The following is a 20,544-nucleotide window of genomic DNA, read 5'->3' on the forward strand; positions in this document are numbered from 1 at the left end:
GATAGGACCTATCACATCTTATGTCTATAGTAGGAGAAAGAATTCTCCTACAATATAATATAAGAAAAGAGAGACCCTTTTATAGAATACACTCAACTTCTCACCCCTCTAAATCCTCCCTTTATTCCAAAAGGAATGTATAATGGGGTTTAATGAGGGAACTAGTTAAGGTACTGAAACAAAAGAAATTAGAATTTAGAAGTGACTGTTCAATTTTTTTAATTAGTACTTACTTGTATATACGGTTGCTACTTCCCGCCATTCTGTGCTTAATTGAAGTGCATGTCCAGTAATTCGCTGTCTTCTTGACACAAAGCCACTGCCATTACCTGCATATTAATTAAGATAAAGATTTTCTTGTTAAGTTAATTAAGAAGGAAGAGAAGATAAAGAGCCTGCAATATGAGATTAGTATGTATACCTTTCTGACTCTCTCCTCCAAGTTGTCTTGCCCTCTCGTTAAATTCTCATGCATGAAAATCAAATGTGGAAACAGATTTAGAGAAAAGAAATTCAAAATTCTCATATTACTCAATTGCTTATGCTTGCAGCAAAACTCAGACAAATGTAATGAAATTGCCATTTTATATAAGTGTAGGTCTGATCATATACACTTGTCCGAATTTGAAAAACAAGAAGTGGAAGGTACAGGTGCATGCATGCAAACATTCATGAACATTGAAGTACAAGATGAAATATAATTGTGATGAGAGGCTGCGCATCTCTGTGTCCAGATACACACTTTCCTAATGGTTCATGTATTTGGGTTTGAAATATGAATCCGTGCAAAGCAAATTGCTTTTGCAACTTCATCTTTAAAAAAAGACAATTGAGACAAGTTAATGGGAGGAACTGGTCAGAGATGAAATCTTAGGCGTCAAGTCCCAATACCATGCATCTATCCAGAATCCAGTACCCAACTCCATTTCAAATTCTCCTATTGAAACACGTGCGAAATACTGAGTAATTATGTTCTATCTATTCGTTTAATTCTCTTGTAATAATAATAATAATAATAATAATAATAATTACATGTTGGGGCGGGTGTTATTTCCAGCAAGAAGTAAAATTCATCCATTTTTTAAAAAATATTTATTTGTGACAGCACATTCATTAACATAAGACAAAAGAAAAATGTTTTGTATAGATCAAATCAAAGGACTCATTATCGGAGTTCTTTTGGCGGAAAACCCAAGAAGTACGGACTTTTCCGCATGTAGGAATTTCACATTATAATTTATTTATTAATCTTCGGTCATGGTTTGCGTAATCTTTATTTAATTTCCATTTATTTATATATTAAATCTTATAGACAAGCTGTGGTATCCATTAAATTAATCTTGAATTAACGATATCTTAAGGGAATCCCATTCTGACATTAACAAAATATAATACATGGAAATAATATAAATATGAATCTGGTAACCTCAATTAATCATATGTGAATAGAAATTTAGTCCAGATGATAGGAATTAAAATATTTTGCTTACTGTTTAAAAAAAAAATTGCTTAAAAATTTATTTAATTTTTTCTGTTAACAATCTTCTTTAGTAAGAGATTCATAAATGCTATTGTAAGTTCCAGTGTTGAGTGGCGGTTGCTTTATAATAGATAGAATTCATTTACTCTTACAAGCTTTGTCTTGCCAAACAAAAAGTACTTATTTATATTTTTCAATATTTTTTATATTATGCCTCTCATAAAATTAAACTAATAAATTTTAAAATGATTAATTTAGATTTGAATTGAATACAAACTTTTTTTTAATTGAAATACATGAAGAAAATTAATTAACAATATTGAATAAATAATTAAAAGTGCCAGGAATTTTTAAATTTTGTATTAATTGTTGACCCAACAACACGTATTGTGTCTACAAATTTTGAAAAATCGATAGGCGTCAAATGATATAGTACTGTTGAACTCCTATGGACTATATGTTGCTTTTTTCTTTTTTTGCATTTATTTCAGCGTAAATTTTTTTATGATATAGTGTTTTAAATTATTTTTAGAAGCTATTTTTTAATTTTCTTTAAAATATTTTTAATTTCCTAAATAAAACTTAATTTATTCTTATGAAAATGTTAAATATATTTGTAACTAGAAGTAAATTTTTCTTTACAAAAAGTACCAAAAAAATAGGGACTTTGTCTTCTTAACTTTTGATTGAAAACTCAGCTAAAATAAAACTTTAGATTGAAGACTTACATAATATATACGTTTAATTTTAGACGCTATCATCTGGACAGTTCATTGGTGTGTTGTTCAAACTGTGGGAACCACATAGGCGTATACGAATTAAAAATCCTAATAATTTGGGAAAGTTGCAGCCAACATTGGTTTGCCAATTAATTAATCTACTATCAATTTTTTTGTCAGTATGTTATTCAATTTTTTTATAACACTTGCTGCTTTCGGCTTATCCTAGGTTTATTCATTAATCTTTTTCCAACAGTTAATTTCGCTTGTCCTAAGTTTTTCTTTGCATTTCTGAGGGGAAAGTTCTTAATTAATATGGATTATTTTCAAAGAGGTATGTGTTTGCTCACTGTTGATAATTGGGGATAAGATTGAGATCCAGGTACTTTTATTAAGATTTAAACATTGATATACATTAATATAAGTATAAATAATAAATGTTATAAATGATTTTCCTAAATTTTTTTACTAATAATTATTACATATACTTTATTCTGTAAACTGAATCTACCACCTTTGAGGATCAAGTTTTTAATTATTATAATATATACCATTACCAATGCCACTTGGCCTTCCAGACTGCAGGATGCAACGTACCAACGTGCTAACCAACGCTTATGTTTAAGCAAAATCTTCAAGCAACGAACAAAGTGGTCACCAGAAAAAACAAAAATGAAGCACAATAACAAATAACAAATCTCAAATATTAATTCGTGTATCTGCTTTCCCTTTCTTTGGTATTCATGTATCTAAGTATTCGCATGCGTCATTAGTGAGATTAATGAAATGCAATTGACCAAAGTAGGCCCTAATGCTGGTTAAGCAAGTGGTGCATTATTTAACTACAAGTTGATTGTTTCACCGCTTAAAAATATTTGAATGCAAACGTGCGCATTCCCGTTAACCATTTTTTTTAATGATATATATAGTGGCTAGATTCATGGATACTATTGAATCCCTAATGAATATCGATGACGATAATAATTTGGGGATTGATAGGCAAGCAAGGAATAAGATAATGAGAAGAAAACCAACAAAAAGACAACTAATTTCACTAGATCCTCTGGCTGCTCCGCTGATAATGGAAACTACACAAATTTCAAAACCAAAAAAGTTTGTGACACTGACACAATACTACGCACCTGGTTCGAATGATCTTAATTTGCACACACTTTCTATATGTTCAGTGTACCCATATTATGTTGAGGATTTGCAACTCAATTACCACTTGCAGCAACCAGCTTCCTAAATTTGCTAGCTAATTCTACCATTTGACTCACGTGCCTAATTTAATGTCATTAAAAATGGTTTTGGGCGAATCAGCACTTAATCATTACATGTTTGGATTTGTTTTGGAACTCAAAAAATTATTGATTGAGCAAAAATTATAGAAAAGCCTTATTCTTACGATCTAAAAATTGTACAATTTATTTTTTTATCGTTGATTTTTTTCAATTCAATAATTATAATTTATTTAAAATTAATAAATAATAATAAATAGGGTCCAGTAAATTATAATCGTTAAATTAATAAAAATCATGGATAAAAAATATATTGTAAAATTTTTAATTATAAATATAACGTTCCTCCTCAAAATTATAATAAAATTTTTATATAAACTATTGATTGAGACTTTTTAAAAAAATAAAGTAAACAATGATTAGACCCCACATAAAGTTGTGGCTTCACCAAAATAATAATAAAAAATATACATGCATTTTTAGAGGAATGTTCTAGACTGGCAACGAATTCGGTCGAGAAACATCGCAACTAAAGTTTGCAATATGCTGACTTTTTTCCCTTCAATAAATTAATAGTGATGAGTTGATGACCTCACTTTAGTTTCGTAAAACTAATCTGGGACCGTTTCGTGTTCGGGAGAGATTAGTATTTACTTCTTTATTATTGTTATTTATTATTTTTATTATTATTTTGTCTTTGATTGAAGTATGTTTACAGATTACCCACCAAAAAAAAGTAGGTTTACAGATTTATTATGAGACAAATTTTACTAGCATTATCACTGTTAGTTAAATGAATAAACCTCAACTCCAAGGGTAGTTTAATTGACAACTGAATTTTTAAGGGTTTGTTTGAGTCAAGAGTTCAAATCCTGCCTTAATCAAATTCTTGGAATATCTTTAGGGGCCAGAGAATGTGTCTCCCTCCTCGAGTGAGGGATTAGTCTCATCTTTCCTCCGTTCTTTCGGTAGCGAAGCTCAATGCACCCGCTGTTCCAATGAGGCCCTAGCCTACAGACTATAAAACACCGACACTTCAAAAATCCTGATATGTCGTGTCCGATACTTCCCGACACTCTCTGACACTTCGACACTCCCTGACACTCCAACTATTAGATTCATGGCAATTAAAAGTACATGCATTCTCTCCATTCCCACTTGTCAGACCAGCGGGATTGTGATGTGACATTTTGGCAAAAAAAAATTCAGGCGTGGCAATCAGGTAAATTTTGCCCAAAAAGTGGCAATATGGTCATTGTCCAATTAGATTCGTTGGATTACGATTACCATTTTATTAAGTTTAATATAAATATTTGGGATATCTTATGTTTCTTTGCAAAATTTATGAAAATTATAAATTTAGTTTTATTTTTTGTTAAATTATTGAATATTAAATATAATATACACTACATAAATTAAAAATATTATTTAATATCAAAACGTGTCCTAACGTATCGAAATCTAACATTTTTTAGAATTAACGTGTCGGAGTGTCGTGTCGTGTCGTATCGTATCGTATCACGTGTCCCGTATCAGTATCGGTGGTACATAACCTACAAGATCGTACCCCGAGAGCAAAGTGACCGAAAGAGGTTAAATGAGAATACCTCCAAATTATACCCAAAAAAAATAAAAATAAACCTCAAAGCGAGTTGTGCCCAAATGGCTGTTAGTTTTGAAAAACCTCTGATCCGATTGCAAAAACTCTAAACAATAAAGTTATTCATAAATTCAAGTCCAAATTATTAAAAAATAAATAAAATGAAAGATATCACAATACTATTAGGCCTCAACTATCATGGGGGCAGGTCTCCCATACTTTCGCCTGATCATAGGGTCCCTACTCTCCTTTGACTTTATTTACGTTCCGCCAATAAAAATTGTTATCTTAATACGAAGCATAAGTGATACATAATATCAATACGAATCCAATGCAAAAAAACTAGGGGCTAATGACAAACACCTTCACACTTGCCACGAAGAAAATTGGTTTTTTTTTTTTAAATGGATAGCGAGACCCTGAAAAACTAAAAGAAAAATAAAATAATAGAGATCCTCTCAAGAAGTTCTTAGCTAAAGAGGTTTGTAACTTTAATCTCCCACGTACAAGCGCGGCTTGCGGGACTTCTTTCTTTCTTTTTTTATTAATAGTAATTGTTTGAAATATAAAGTTTAAAATATATCGAAATGAAAAAAAATTTAATGCTTAATACATTCAACATATATAATGCAGTGACTAAATGTTTTCAACAACAATGTTTTTTTTTTTGGTAGAGGTATTCAACAACCATTATTTCCTTTAATTTAATCACAATGGATGATAATATCCATTTTCAAAATTTTTTATATAAAATGTTTTTATTTTTGAAAGAGTATGTGAAAGTGTAGTCACCTCAGAATTCTAATAAGTTAAAATTTCAATACACTTTGAATTAAATCAAGAGTGGATAAAATTTTAATTATTCATTTTAAAAAATAATTGTACAGTTATTTTAATATAATCTTGTTTACTGTATTATATACTAAAATTTTTGTAAAACACATTTTTCACATAATTAAAATGAAAATATTTTAACGAGTTTTATTACTAGAAAATCAATGATAGATTTTTGTTATGTCATCAAACATATCGTTAATCTTCTTAATTCTTGACAAAAATTAAAGTGGATTAAATTTGATTTTTTTTTTTAAAAAAAAGGTCGGATAAAAATGAGAAAAATTTCACCTGTTTATCAAATAAAATTCTTGATTTTAAAATTTTATAAAAAAAAAGAATAAGACTTTTAGTCGAGTATCTTATCTTAATTAAAGTTATTAATGCTCCATTTTAATATCGCTTTGTTGTCTGTTTGTCGTACAAGGGCCATACTTTCTTTGTAGCTACCAAACCTGCAGCCTAGAGAGGCACTAGTGGCCCAAACTCAAATTGATTACCAAGAAGAGCCCAAGCCCACAAGCGCAAGTATTTTTTTATTTTTTTTTGTGTTTTATTCATTATCTTGTTTTTTTTATTTATTTGTTTTTCGCATTTTCTATGTACAGTGCTCATTTATCTTTTCGCTGCCCCTCCCCCCTTTTGTTAAAGGAAACATTCCATTTAAGTAAACTATGCGTTTGAGTTTAGCCTGTCATTTTCTTTCATATATGCTTCATCTTGATTACTGGGAACTTTCTAAGATCGTGCATCTGTTTGATATCCGGTAATGTTCCGGGTTCATAGTTCCAATATTGGGTTTGATTAGATCTGAGTAATTGCATAGGAGATTATTATGCCACCTTGTTTTCATTTCAGAACAAGGTACATTTTCTGAACCATATCTGTTGACTTGAAAGTACGTATATCATAATTCAAAACCTTAACACATTAATTTTATAGATCATTTCACTTCATTCGGATCTCATCTTAACAATTTCATTTTAATGCGGGAAATATTCACTCTCACCCTAACATTCCACTAGTATTTGAATTTTCAGCAGGGAGTGGATTCTCTCATGTGCTAATTAACATGATCATGTCATGTGGGACAATCATAATCATACATGGATAAGTAAGTTAATGGTAATAAGCGAGGAGAGAAAAATAATATAAAAATAGAAAGTTACACAATTATTACCGTTGATTTATTAATGATTAAAATCCTCCCACATAATATAATCATGTTAAATTAGACATTAAAGGATCAATTTCCTTTTCAATTTCCTAAGTATTTAACAATCAACGCCTTTTTCCAAAGCATTTCAATACACTCTTTCAAAAGTCACATCTCATGTATTACCACTCTTCCCCAAATGAAGCCCATGTCGCCACGTATAGTACCGCTTTTTATTGGGCTAGGCCGGGCCACCATCATCCACTGCAAATTCTTAGATACTAGTTTCGACTATTCTGAAATCTTAACTTTAATCTCATTTGTTATAGAAGTTCAAAACCCCAACAGAAGAAAATTAGCAAGATGCCAATGTGGTAACAAAGACACAAGACCCATTATTATAGCCTTCTTTCAATAAATAAATGACTTCTCTATCTCTTGTTTTCTCTCCATCTAGTCACATTGGTCATTGACTTTATTTATATTCTAGACTCCTTAGCCTTCAAGTGTCTTAACTCCTAACAAATTTTATAACTTTTATAATAAAATTTTCAAAGTACTTTAAGTTCTTTCATATCTTTAGTTTAAATTTACTAAATCTCAAGAGATACTGAAAATAAATGTAAATAAAATCATCATAATAAAAAACAAAAAAAAATTATTTCCCATCAAATATTTTAGCCTCTTCGGCCCCAACACAACCATTTTAATCAATACATAGATAGGGACAGGGAATCTTGAATATCATGTATGTAACCAAAAGCAGCAACACATCAATTTCTTATTTGAAGGTCCATTCAATCCTTTTTCTTTTCCTTTATGTAGTTTTCTATTTTCTCCTTGAAGCCCATCACAAAACTGATCCTTGTGACCACCCCTATCAATAACTTAGGGCTTCTTGTGGCTAGAAGAAGACATATGATACCGTCGTTTCCAAATTTCTTCTTTTTGGATACTAACCCTAATTCCCTATGCTTTGAGGCGAGTAGGATCTCTTGAAAATCTCTATAAATTTCGGTTTTTTGAGCCAGCCATGAGATTAATACCAAGTTCGGGGTGAGTCAAGATTAAAATTTTATGCCCCTTTCAAAGATGGTATTAGTAGAGATCAAACCGAGATTCTTTTATCACCTATTCAGTTCTCATACATTAACTAAACTACCACCATTTGGTGTCGTTTCCAATTTCTAGCTAGTAGTCTTTTTCATTAAGAAATTACCCACAAATATTTTTATCATTAACATAATTTGTCTTTGTGTAAACCTATAAGATAACAGCTTGTCAATTCATTTGGTAATATATATATGGTTTATGAATGATCCACGAAGAACTTAATTTGATGAGGTGCAATGGAGTCTGGTTCTTGTTACATGTACTTAACAAGTGCTCCTTGGCTAGCTAGCTTTCAATTAGTCACCATGTATATATCTCCTGCAAGAGTTAGGCTTGTATGACCCATTCCATACGAAGCCGTTCCGGTGTTTCATTTTCACATTTCATAGTACGTGGCCATGCACTAGTTTTGGACAATGAACTCGGCGATCTTAATTAGCTGGATACCTGGGTGTTATGTTTATTTCCTAAACATATAATTTCTTGCATGTTTTAATTCACTTGTTGATAAGCTGTATTTTTTATCCTGCTATCACTTGTATTCTGATTATCCATTAGCAAGGTATTTTTTGTCCTCTTGATAGTTTGTGGGCCCTAGCAAGTATTTTTATTGTTAAGGCCCAAAAGCATTTGATCCCTTGATGGTTACTTGCACGCTGCAAATGAAACGTTGCGTTTTGTAATGCTGTGATGGTTAAAAATATCAGCTGTATATTCCTTCTCCGTGTGATATTTTTGGGTCATTCTATTCTGAGTGGTTAAGACACACATTTGGCTCTTTCTCTCTCTGCGTTCTTGGAGACAGAAAAGTTAGGGTTCATAGTCGAGAACTTTGTGGGGAGATTTGAGTGGGTTACACTGAGAATCTCAACTCGGTGATTCAGAAGAAGTTATTCGTGACATCAAGGCGAGCAATTTGATCGGTGCAATTTCTGGAGATACTTGAAAACAGAGGTTGAGTCCCTTGCACAGTAGCTGGTTCTTTGGTGAAGAAGAACTTGATCATCTCGGTGAAGAGAGCTGCTAGGTTGGCAGTGTCAAGGCTGTGCTCGGTGATATTTTTCTTTGATCTCTGGTTGTATCTTGATTAGATGTATTTGCTGTATGTGGTTGCTTTCTGTCGTAAGTTTCATATCTGCAGTTATATGTTATTTTTCTTCTGAAGTCACCGTTATTTGAGTATTCTTGTATTGTGGTTTGTAATAGCTACTGTAAACATTGTACTGTTTCTGTTTCTGAATATAAGTGCATGCTAGAGGGCGTTTGACCCTTACTGGCCAACTTGGATGTAGGAAATTCTTTTACAAAGAATTTCTGAACCAAGTATAAAATACTGGTGATGTTCTTTATGTTTTTCTTTTCTGCGAGTTCGTTTTCTGGGGTGACTCTTGGTAGCTCTATACCAAGAATCGTAACAAGTGGTATCAAGAGCTTAGGTTCTTGGTTCCTTTTCTCTTCTGGTCAGTATCTGTTTTTGTTCCGTGTTTTCTGTCTTTTTCCCTCTGGTCCTCGTGCTATCTGCTGTTGGAAGCTGAAGAGGATGGGTATCACCAAGGTTGAGGTGGAGAAGTTTGATGGGAGGGGTGACTTTAACATGTGGAAGATCAAGATGATGGCTGTCTTGGTCCAACAGAAGTGTGAGGATGCTGTTGGTCCTGAAAAGGATCTTCCTAATTCCCTGACACCTAAGGAACTAAAAGACTTAATGGCTTTAGCTCACAGTCTAATTGTTGTAAATCTGTCTGATAGTGTCCTTAGGCGTGTTTGTAAGATAACTAATCCTAGAGAGCTTTGGGAAAAGCTTAAGGCTCTCTATCAAACTAAATCTGCCCCAAACAAGATGTTTTTGAAGGAGAAATTCTTTTCCTTCAAGATGGATCCTTCTAAGTGCCTGGAGGACAATCTTGATGAGTTTAACAAACTCACCCTAGATCTGGATAATGCTGGGGCAACTGCCTCAAATGAGGATCAAATTTTGATCCTCTTGAATTCTGTTCCAGATTCTTATAGGGGTGTAAAAGATGCTATAAAATACAGCAAAGGGGGAATGGACTTAGATGAGATAACTGAAGCTTTGAAAGCAAGGGAGGTTGAAATACTCTCCCATAAAAAGTCCCATGCTGAGGGGCTGGTTGTGAAGGGTAAAGGGAACAAGAAGGGGAAATTTAAAAATAAATGGAAGGGAAACAATAATGTATCCCAACCTAACCAGAACACACAAGGTAATAAAAATAAGGAGCAGCCAAAAGGTAAACTTATCTGCTGGTTGTGTCATAAAGAAGGGCATATCAAGAAGAATTGCCCTGAAAATAATAAGGGAGCTGCAAATGCAGCAACTAAAACTGAGTATGCAAATTTACTTAGTGGGTGTGAGGGTGCTGAAGTCCTTATGGTGTCTAATAAGGGCTTTGAGGCTGAATGGGTTATGGATTCAGGTTGCACTTTTCACATGACTCCTAGGAAGGAGTGGCTTGCTGGTTTAAGGTTCCAAAAGGGTGGAAAGGTCCTTATGGGGAATGACCAGATCTGTCAAATAGAAGGGATTGGGGCTGTCAAGTTTCTAATGGCTGATGGCACCCATAAAATCCTCAAAGAAGTGAGGTATGTCCCTGACTTAAGGAGAAATTTAATTTCTCTAGGTATGCTTGACTCAAGTGGGTTGTTATTCAAGAGTGAGCAAGGTTCACTCACTGTTCTTAAGGGTAGTGAGATTTTAATGGAAGGAAGGTTAATTAATGGCCTGTACATATTACAGGGCCATGCTGTTTCATCTGAAAGCTGTATAACAGCAGCCAAGGATGATGAATCTGTTCTCTGGCATAAGAGAATGGGTCATATCAGCAACCAGGGTCTGTCTGAGTTATGTAAACAAGGTATTTTAAGTCCTAAGAAAGTAACTTGTGTTGATTTTTGTGAAAATTGCATTTTAGGGAAAACACACAAGTTACCCTTTCCTAGCTCTTCAAATTTTTCTAAATCAGTCCTTGATTACATACACTCTGATTTGTGGGGATCTCCTAATGTTCCCCCTTCTCTCTCTGGTTGCCATTACTTCCTTTCTATTGTGGATTCATATTCTAGAAGAGTATGGACCATGTTCTTGAAGCAAAAGGATCAAGCCTTTGATAGCTTCAAGAATTGGAAGACCCTTGTAGAGAATGAAACTGATAAGAAAGTCAAGGTCCTGAGGACTGATAATGGGCTTGAGTTTTGCAATAATCAATTTTTTGATTTTTGCAATGAGCATGGTATTAAGAGGCACAGAACGTGTGCTGAAACACCCCAACAAAATGGGGTGGCTGAAAGGATGAATAGAACCATCCTGAATAAGGTCAGATGTATGCTGGCTGAATCTGGTCTCCCTAAATCTTTTTGGGTTGAGGCTGTTTCCACAGCCTGTTACCTTATAAATAGGAGCCCATCCACGGTTATAGGTCTTAAAACCCCTATGGAGCTTTGGTCTAGTAAGCCACCAAGTCTAGGACACTTAAAACCATTCGGTTGTCTTGCATACATGCATGTAAAACAAGATAAGTTGAGTCCTAGAGCTGTTAAATCTGTCTTTGTTGGTTATCCTTCAGGTGTTAAGGGATATAAGCTATGGCTCATAGCTGAAAGGAAGTGTGTCATAAGTAGAGATGTGATTTTCGAAGAAAACACATTCTATAAAGACATATCCAAACTGAGTGACAAAGAGCATCCTCCTAGGACTGTTGAGTTGGAGGTGGAGCTGCCCAACAACACTGGGCAGCAACCTGATGTGGCTGAAAATGAACAACAACACACTGTTGCTGAAGTTCAAGATGATGGGAATGACATTCCCATTGAGGAGCATGATGTGGAACTGGATAGAGATAATCTAGAGGATTATTTACTATCTAGAGATAGGACTAGGAGGAATATAAGACCTCCAAGTCGTTTTGCACATGCAGATGTCATAGCATTTGCACTCCAAGTTGGAGATGTGCTGGAGTTTAATGAACCCAGCTCATACCAAGAGGCTATGAGGCTGGATTCTAAAATTCATTGGCTAAAAGCCATGAAGGAAGAGATGGAGTCTCTTGAGAAAAATAAGACTTGGGTTTTGGTGGAGCATCCAAAGAACAAGAAGGTGATTGGATGCAAATGGATTTTTAAAAGGAAGCCAGAAATCCCAGGTGTTGAAGCTGCCAGGTTTAAGGCAAGGGTTGTTGCTAAGGGTTTTTCACAAGTTGAGGGGGTTGATTACAATGAAATATTCTCCCCTGTTGTGAAACATGTTTCAATTAGGCTCATACTTTCAGTTGTTGCAATTCATGATTTAGAATTGGAACAATTGGATGTCAAGACTGCCTTCTTGCATGGCAGCCTTGAAGAGCTCATATTCATGGAGCAACCCGAAGGATTTATAAAAAAGGGGGCTGAGAACAAAGTGTGCCTTTTGAAAAGGTCCCTTTATGGGTTAAAACAAGCCCCTAGGCAGTGGTATAAGAGGTTTGATGATTTTGTTTTGTCCAAAGGCTTTAATAGGAGTAGTTTTGATCATTGTGTGTACTTTAAACAACTGCATGATGACTGTTTTATCTACTTGTTGATTTATGTTGATGACATGTTAATTGCATCTAAGGACATAAATGAAATTAATAATCTGAAATCATTGTTGAAAAAGGAATTTGAGATGAAGTTCCTTGGTCCAGCCAAGAGGATACTTGGCATGGACATTACAAGGAAAAGAGATGAGAGGATATTGACTCTCTCTCAATCTGAGTATGTGAAAAAGGTCTTAAAGACCTTTGACATGTACCTGGCCAAACCTGTAAGTGTTCCCCTTGCTGGTCACTTCAGGTTAAAGGCTGTAGATGGTGAGTTAGCCTCGGATGAGGCTTCTTTTATGTGCAATATTCCATATTCTAATGTTGTTGGATGCCTAATGTATGCCATGATAGGCTCTAGGCTTGATATTGCTTATGGTGTTAGTGTAGTAAGTAGATACATGGGTAAACCATCTAAGGAACATTGGAATGCTGTGAAATGGTTGCTTAGATACCTTAGTGGCTCTGTTGATTGCTGCATTCATTATACTGCTCAAAACTCAGTTAATTGTGATATTACTGGTTATTGTGATTCTGACTATGCTGCTGGTCTTGATAAAAGAAGATCGCTAACTGGTTTTGTTTTTTGTGTGGGAGGAAATGTGGTGAGCTGGAAAGCAAGCTTGCAACACATTGTGGCACTCTCCACAACTGAAGCAGAGTATGTGGCTCTCACAGAAGCTGTCAAGGAGGCAATGTGGTTACATGGAATTGTCTCTGAGTTGGGTCTAGGTAAGGACCCTCCTAAGGTATTTTCTGATTCTCAATCTGCCATACACTTGTCCAAAAATGGTGCATACCATGAAAGGACCAAGCATATAGATGTTAGGTTGCATTTCATAAGGGAAATAATTAGTAATGGTCAGGTTAGTGTGAATAAAATACCAACTGAAATTAATCCTGCAGATATTTTGACTAAGACTGTTCCTCTTAGTAAATTTAGGGAGGCTCTAAATTTGCTAAAAATAAAACCTCCCTAAATTGCATGCATAACATAGGCCTTGGGTTAAACGCCAGAAAAACTCTGGTGTGCACTTTATTCTGTTGCATGTTTAGTAAATAGGTGGAGATTTGTTATGTTTATTTCCTAAACATATAATTTCTTGCATGTTTTAATTCACTTGCTGATAAGCTGTATTTTTTATCCTGCTATCACTTGTATTCTGATTATCCATTAGCAAGGTATTTTTTGTCCTCGTGATAGTTTGTGGGCCCTAGCAAGTATTTTTATTGTTAAGGCCCAAAAGCATTTGATCCCTTGATGGTTACTTGCACGCTGCAAATGAAACGTTGCGTTTTGTAATGCTGTGATGGTTAAAAATATCAGCTGTATATTCCTTCTCCGTGTGATATTTTTGGGTCATTCTATTCTGAGTGGTTAAGACACACATTTGGCTCTTTCTCTCTCTGCGTTCTTGGAGACAGAAAAGTTAGGGTTCATAGTCGAGAACTTTGTGGGGAGATTTGAGTGGGTTACACTGAGAATCTCAACTCGGTGATTCAGAAGAAGTTATTCGTGACATCAAGGCGAGCAATTTGATCGGTGCAATTTCTGGAGATACTTGAAAACAGAGGTTGAGTCCCTTGCACAGTAGCTGGTTCTTTGGTGAAGAAGAACTTGATCATCTCGGTGAAGAGAGCTGCTAGGTTGGCAGTGTCAAGGCTGTGCTCGGTGATATTTTTCTTTGATCTCTGGTTGTATCTTGATTAGATGTATTTGCTGTATGTGGTTGCTTTCTGTCGTAAGTTTCATATCTGCAGTTATATGTTATTTTTCTTCTGAAGTCACCGTTATTTGAGTATTCTTGTATTGTGGTTTGTAATAGCTACTGTAAACATTGTACTGTTTCTGTTTCTGAATATAAGTGCATGCTAGAGGGCGTTTGACCCTTACTGGCCAACTTGGATGTAGGAAATTCTTTTACAAAGAATTTCTGAACCAAGTATAAAATACTGGTGTTGTTCTTTATGTTTTTCTTTTCTGCGAGTTCGTTTTCTGGGGTGACTCTTGGTAGCTCTATACCAAGAATCGTAACACTGGGTTTCGTTTTAGTGATGAAGTCTCCTTGATGAAAGCATTATACGCTCAAGTCAAATAAGATGCAAAAGAAACTAGAGTATTAGAACAAAAATTATGTATGGCCACTCTTATATGGCATAGTGGTTAATTTGCTATAGGATTCTTCGATTGTGTGCAGGAAATATTATTTGTCTGTTATCATATAAAATTATAAATATAGGCTTTGGAATCCTATTACGATTGAAGTATTAATGTATTATAATTGTAGCATATGATTAAAGGGGAATTATTTTCTTATTTAACATGAGATAGAATAATTTTCCTACACATTTATATTGAACGGTGAGATTCATTTATATTTGTTTTCTCTCCTTTATTCTTTTCTCTCTCTCATGTGTATATGAGTGTAAGAAAATGGTTTTATCTCTTATTAAATGAACAATTCCCATGATTAAATGCTACAAAAGTAATTATAATTAATATTATAATAGTAATACATTAACGCTACAATGGTAACAAATCCAGTGATACTCTGAGATCTTCACTCCAGAGTTGTATCAGTGATTGAGATTCGTTGGATCCGTGAATTTGGGTTTAGATCATAAATGATAACAAAATATGTTGTCGGGTCTGGAATTCAGTTATGATCCTATGGATAAGGCAAAATCCACTGTGGCCTTTGTTATATGACTACTTGGGTAAAATATTATTTTTAAGTAATTTTTTTTTTTTTCTATGTCAAGATTTATATTATACATACACCTTAAACATCCTAATCCCATAGTTGCCGGATATATTAATTTTAATTGGTATAACTGCAATGCTCAAGTTGGTGAGAATTTGGATAAACATAAGAAAACATATGGGTGTGTTCATAAGAAATCAATAGCATACATATCCAATGCTTAGGAGAAGGGGAGGGCATCCTTTACCAAAATAAAGACATTTCATTCCATCTCTTCTATTCTCTTAAGTAAATTCTTAGAGTTATTACAAATTAATGCCCAAATCTCATTTCGAAGAACTTTGATCAGATACACCAACAAAACAAAATCAAACAATAAAAGAAATAATACATGCTGCGAGAATACTCTCTTGTTATTCACTTGTACAGATGTCTATCATCTTGCGCCTGAAGGAGTTCTTCAAGCAACTTATTATCCAAGTATTCCAATTCAAAAGCATCATCACCAGAAAAACCAGTTTTCACAAGGTCCTCAACAGAGTGGGAAGAGGAAGAAGAATAAGAAGAAGAAGGAGGAGGAGGCAGAGGAAGAGGAAGAGGAAGAGGAAGAGGAAGAGGCATAGGTAATGAAGAGTTTTGATTAGGAGCCTGATACTCATTTGGGAAATTGAGAATGGCTCTGTGACCACGGAAATGAAAAGCAGCAGCATCATAAGCTCGTGCAGCTTGCTCAGCAGTGTCAAAGGTTCCTAACCATATACGAGTCCCTTTCCTTGTAGGGTCACGAATCTCTGCTGCAAACTTACCCCATGGCCTTCTACGAATCCCTCTATACCGAACCTCCCCATTTCCATTTGAAACTGATCTCTCTCCCTGATCCATTGTTCTCTGCTTCTGAGTTAGAATCAATTAGAAACTCAAAAACCACAACAACAAAAATAAAATAAAACTTAGAATTCTCTGTTTGCTTTACTCTGAAGGTTAATTCAATTCAGCTAGCTAGTTGAGAAATTTGGATAGGGGACAAATGACAACATATATTTATGTATGCGTTCCTGGTAAGACTTGACCAAAGGGTCGTATGTGACGGTTTGAATTTCAACTACTGTAAACTATAATATTAATTTTAGTACGTTGAAGTTGACCCCACAAAGAATCGTGGAATTGATAAAAGATAGGAGCATGCATGACGACGGCGATGCGCATAACTTATTCGCACTTGTCATGTTGCTGGGGGCGCACGTGGATGCACCAAGGGCATGGTGTTCTTTTTTATATTTATTTGTTTATTTTGGTAAAATTTACATATCTGTCGGTCTATTCTTTTAAAATAAAATAATATTTAGTTATGATTTTAAGGATTCGCTTTTTCTGCAGTTACTGCAGATAAGTTATCTACCGTAAGCTCAAGACGACGTCGTTTTGGGGCGAAAATTATGGTATCTTTGTAATTTTAATTTATTTCAGGATTATAATAGTCTTTGTATTTATAATTTTTTAAAATTTCAATACCAAAACAATGTCGTTTTGAAAAAAATGCAGATAACTTATGTATGCAGAAACATTTTTCCCTTGGAACTATATATTGAAGTGTTATTATATTCGAACATACAATCAAAACACAATTTTCAGCAACAACGAAATTTTTTAAGTAGTCATATACTACATCACTTATTAAAGTTTTAAAAAATAATATTTTATTTATCCATTTCAAAGAAATTATTATCAAATGAATTCAAACGTACAACCAAAACAATTGTTAGCCAACAATGAAAATTTCTTAAGTAATCACACACATCACCTATTAAAGTTAAAAAAAATAATTTATTTATTTATATTTATTTTACCTACTTCTTTATAATTAATATCATATGAATTCTACTTATTTATACTTTTTAGTATTGAAAAATCACTTGCCAATAGCAGGATTCAGATAGTTAATTAATTGGTTCTCGCCGATCTCATACATATTCCAGTTTTTTTTTTTAAATATAATTAATTTGTTGTTACTCCAAAAAATTTCAGGTCTTTCAACAAACAATTACACTTTTCTATTGTGTGACTTGGTTAACGATGATTTAAGCTTCTCCTTTTGGTGTTGACGTATGGAAGTTGAAGAAGTGAAGATAAAAACATGTGTTCTATCTTTCTCAGTACCATCTCTGAGAGGAATTTAAAACTTTAATCTGAACCCGTCCGAATCGGACTAGTCGCGAAGTGATGAACCGATTGGAATATTTCAAAAAAAAAATACCTCCTCTTACTGGTCTTTCATAATGAAAAAAAAAAATTAACGTTCAAAATATATTATATTTCTAGATTGCATTCATTTCTTATAATACAATTCAAATAACCTTTTTTATTTGCTGATTTCTGTTTCAAATATGTAACACACGATTTAATGTAAATTTTATATTTTAAAAAAGTGCAGGTCAGTAAAACTTAAAATAAATGTCAGTGGGTGTTTGCTCTATACTTGTAAGATTGAACTGCGTCGATGTAAAAATATTGGTTTTGAATTCTACCGTAACTTTGGAAGTTATGTTACATCTTTTAATCTTATAACGGCACATTTCTCTTAATTTTTTTTTCCCGAAAAGTACTTAATAATATATATATATATGAGGTAAACATTTCTACAGCCACTTTAAATAAGGTTATCTATACCTACCATTTATAAATATGCTCTCCCGGGAGAACATAGATATATAACATTAAAGTTGCTTTTTTCTCTCTCCTCACTTATTTTTCAGAACTTGTTTGCTGATGAGGAGAGAGACAAAAATGTAACTTTAATGTTATAAGTATGTTCTCCCGGGAGAACATAGTTATAAATGGTAGTTGTAGATAATCTTATATAAAGTGGCTGTAGAACTATTTTTTCCTATATATATATATATATAGGGTTTACATTTCTGCAGCTGTTGTACGTGCAGCAATCAAATACTTGCCATATATATACTTGAAAGCATTAAATGCAGGGAATCATAACCATACAAAGGATGAAAGTATTAAATGTGGAGAATCATAACCATACACCTGTCGTTGTACGTAAAGCGGCTGCAAAAATGATTTGTTTACATTTCTGCAGCTGTTGTACGTGTAGCAATCAAATACTTGTCATATATATATACTTGAAAGCATTAAATGCAGGGAATCATAATCATACAAATGATGAAAGTATTAAATGTGGAGAATCATAACCATACACCTGTCGTTGTACATAAGCGGCTGCAAAAATGATTATATATATATATATATATATATATATATATATATATATATATATATATATATATAAACAATCTTTACATTTTTGTTTGACAAAAAATTAAAGAGTCAAGGGATTCTAGGTTAATATATATAAATGCAAAGATATGATACTATATAGGGAAATACAAATATAATGTTGCGGGAGACTTGATAGAGATATGGAAGTGTAAGATGTGAGAATTTTTTTATGGTAATATCATATCGATACATATATGATATATAAAACTACACATAACAATAATTCGAAAATAAAGAATAAGAAATACATGATTGGACCATCTTATCTACTGATCGAAGAACCTTGATTTCACAGTTAGAATCTTCCTCTCTATGACCTATTCCAAAATGATAGCCTTCTTGTGATGGGAGCATAACGGCTCATGGGACTTAATCCCAATACAAATAGGCTAGAGAGGAGACTTAGTCAAATACCCTGAAAAGAGTTTGTGTCCAGTGGGTCCATCCATTACAGAAAATCAGGGTCACACTAAAGCCTGCATTGCTGTCCAATTAGGCCTAATACTAACAGATGCCATAAGCCTAACTCAATATGATCATAATGGGTTAGTAAAAATAATACAATTGGAATATCCATTAACCGATTTATTTTAAAAACACAAAACTAATTAATTAATATTTTCGACATAAATAATTTTTTTTCAATATTCTCCCACTTGGGCTATATTAATTAATTTGATATTATTTTCAGAATTACTCTATTGAGTTAATAACTAAAAATCATTTTACATGGCCACGATTTAAAAAAAACAATATTCCAATTCCAATTCCAGCATCTCAATCAACACAATTTAATCCAAGGTAACCCTATCATAGGAACATAACAGTCAATATATCGAAAATACCATAGCATATGACCTTCCATACTCACATACAATAAGTATTACATATATCCATGAATCATGGGCCTAAAAGTGTAGTAAGAATTAGTGCCAAAATGTGATCAGCAATACAACACACTAATTCCTATCGCTTCTTAATGTAATTTCTCAACAACATGAAATTACATTAGTGCAATTTCCAATTACTATGAAATTACACTCCTCAAAGCAATTTCTCAACAACATGAAATTGCATTACCGCAATTTCTAAATAACATGAAATTGAATTAACGCAATTTTCAAACAACATGAAATTGCTCATGTTATATAAACCAATATGTCACAATACAACATGAGATCTCAAAGTTGTGATATCGAGTCATCTTTAAGCTCACAACAAGCTTAAAGATACTATTTCATACATATATTTCTCAGTCGATAGGAGAAATAACAATAATGATGATCATCAATTATTAAAATTCAAACAAAAGTCACAAACTCAGCATCAGTTTGCATGATCAAAAAAGAAAACTGAATACAACTTCCACTGATCAAGGGAATCAAAAGAATCTAAAATATTTAAAAGAAAACCTCAAGTAGAACTCCCACTAATTAAGGGAATCAAAATAATTTAAAGAACTCATGTTCTATATACAAATAAGGCTACTTCAAGGTATTTCCTATCAAAACTTTTAGATAAAAAGCTTTTATTTCATTTAGTAAATCATCATCTTACTGAAAATAAAATATCATCTATATAAAGTACTAAGAACATAAATATACTCCCACTTACTTTCATGTAGATGCACTGGTCAAATATATTTAAATTAATCTAAAGGAATTAACAAAAAATTCACTTTTTAAAATAAAACGAATGCATCAAAATAAACTATAGGAAAAAATATAGCTTTAATCAAGGCAAGTTATTACAACGAGCTCAACAAAATAGTACATTCCCCTTTGGGCAGAATGCACATATCAAGGTTTTAAACAAAAGTCAAAGCCTCAGATGA

At 33.3% G+C, this 20,544-nt stretch overlaps 1 protein-coding gene across 1 annotated transcript; it reads right to left on the minus strand.

The window, feature by feature from the left end:
• Positions 1 to 15,836: 15,836 nt before the first annotated feature.
• Positions 15,837 to 16,301, minus strand: LOC133303298 (ethylene-responsive transcription factor ERF098-like). The gene has a single exon (XM_061503184.1). The coding sequence runs from the start codon at positions 16,299 to 16,301 to the stop codon at positions 15,837 to 15,839; it is 465 nt and encodes a 154-aa protein (XP_061359168.1).
• Positions 16,302 to 20,544: the final 4,243 nt, after the last annotated feature.

The sequence above is a fragment of the Gastrolobium bilobum genome, unplaced genomic scaffold (genome assembly GCF_033153095.1).
Source record: "Gastrolobium bilobum isolate Gb01-03AN ecotype WA unplaced genomic scaffold, APGP_CSIRO_Gbil_v1 utg8503, whole genome shotgun sequence".
Classification (NCBI taxonomy): domain Eukaryota; kingdom Viridiplantae; phylum Streptophyta; class Magnoliopsida; order Fabales; family Fabaceae; genus Gastrolobium; species Gastrolobium bilobum.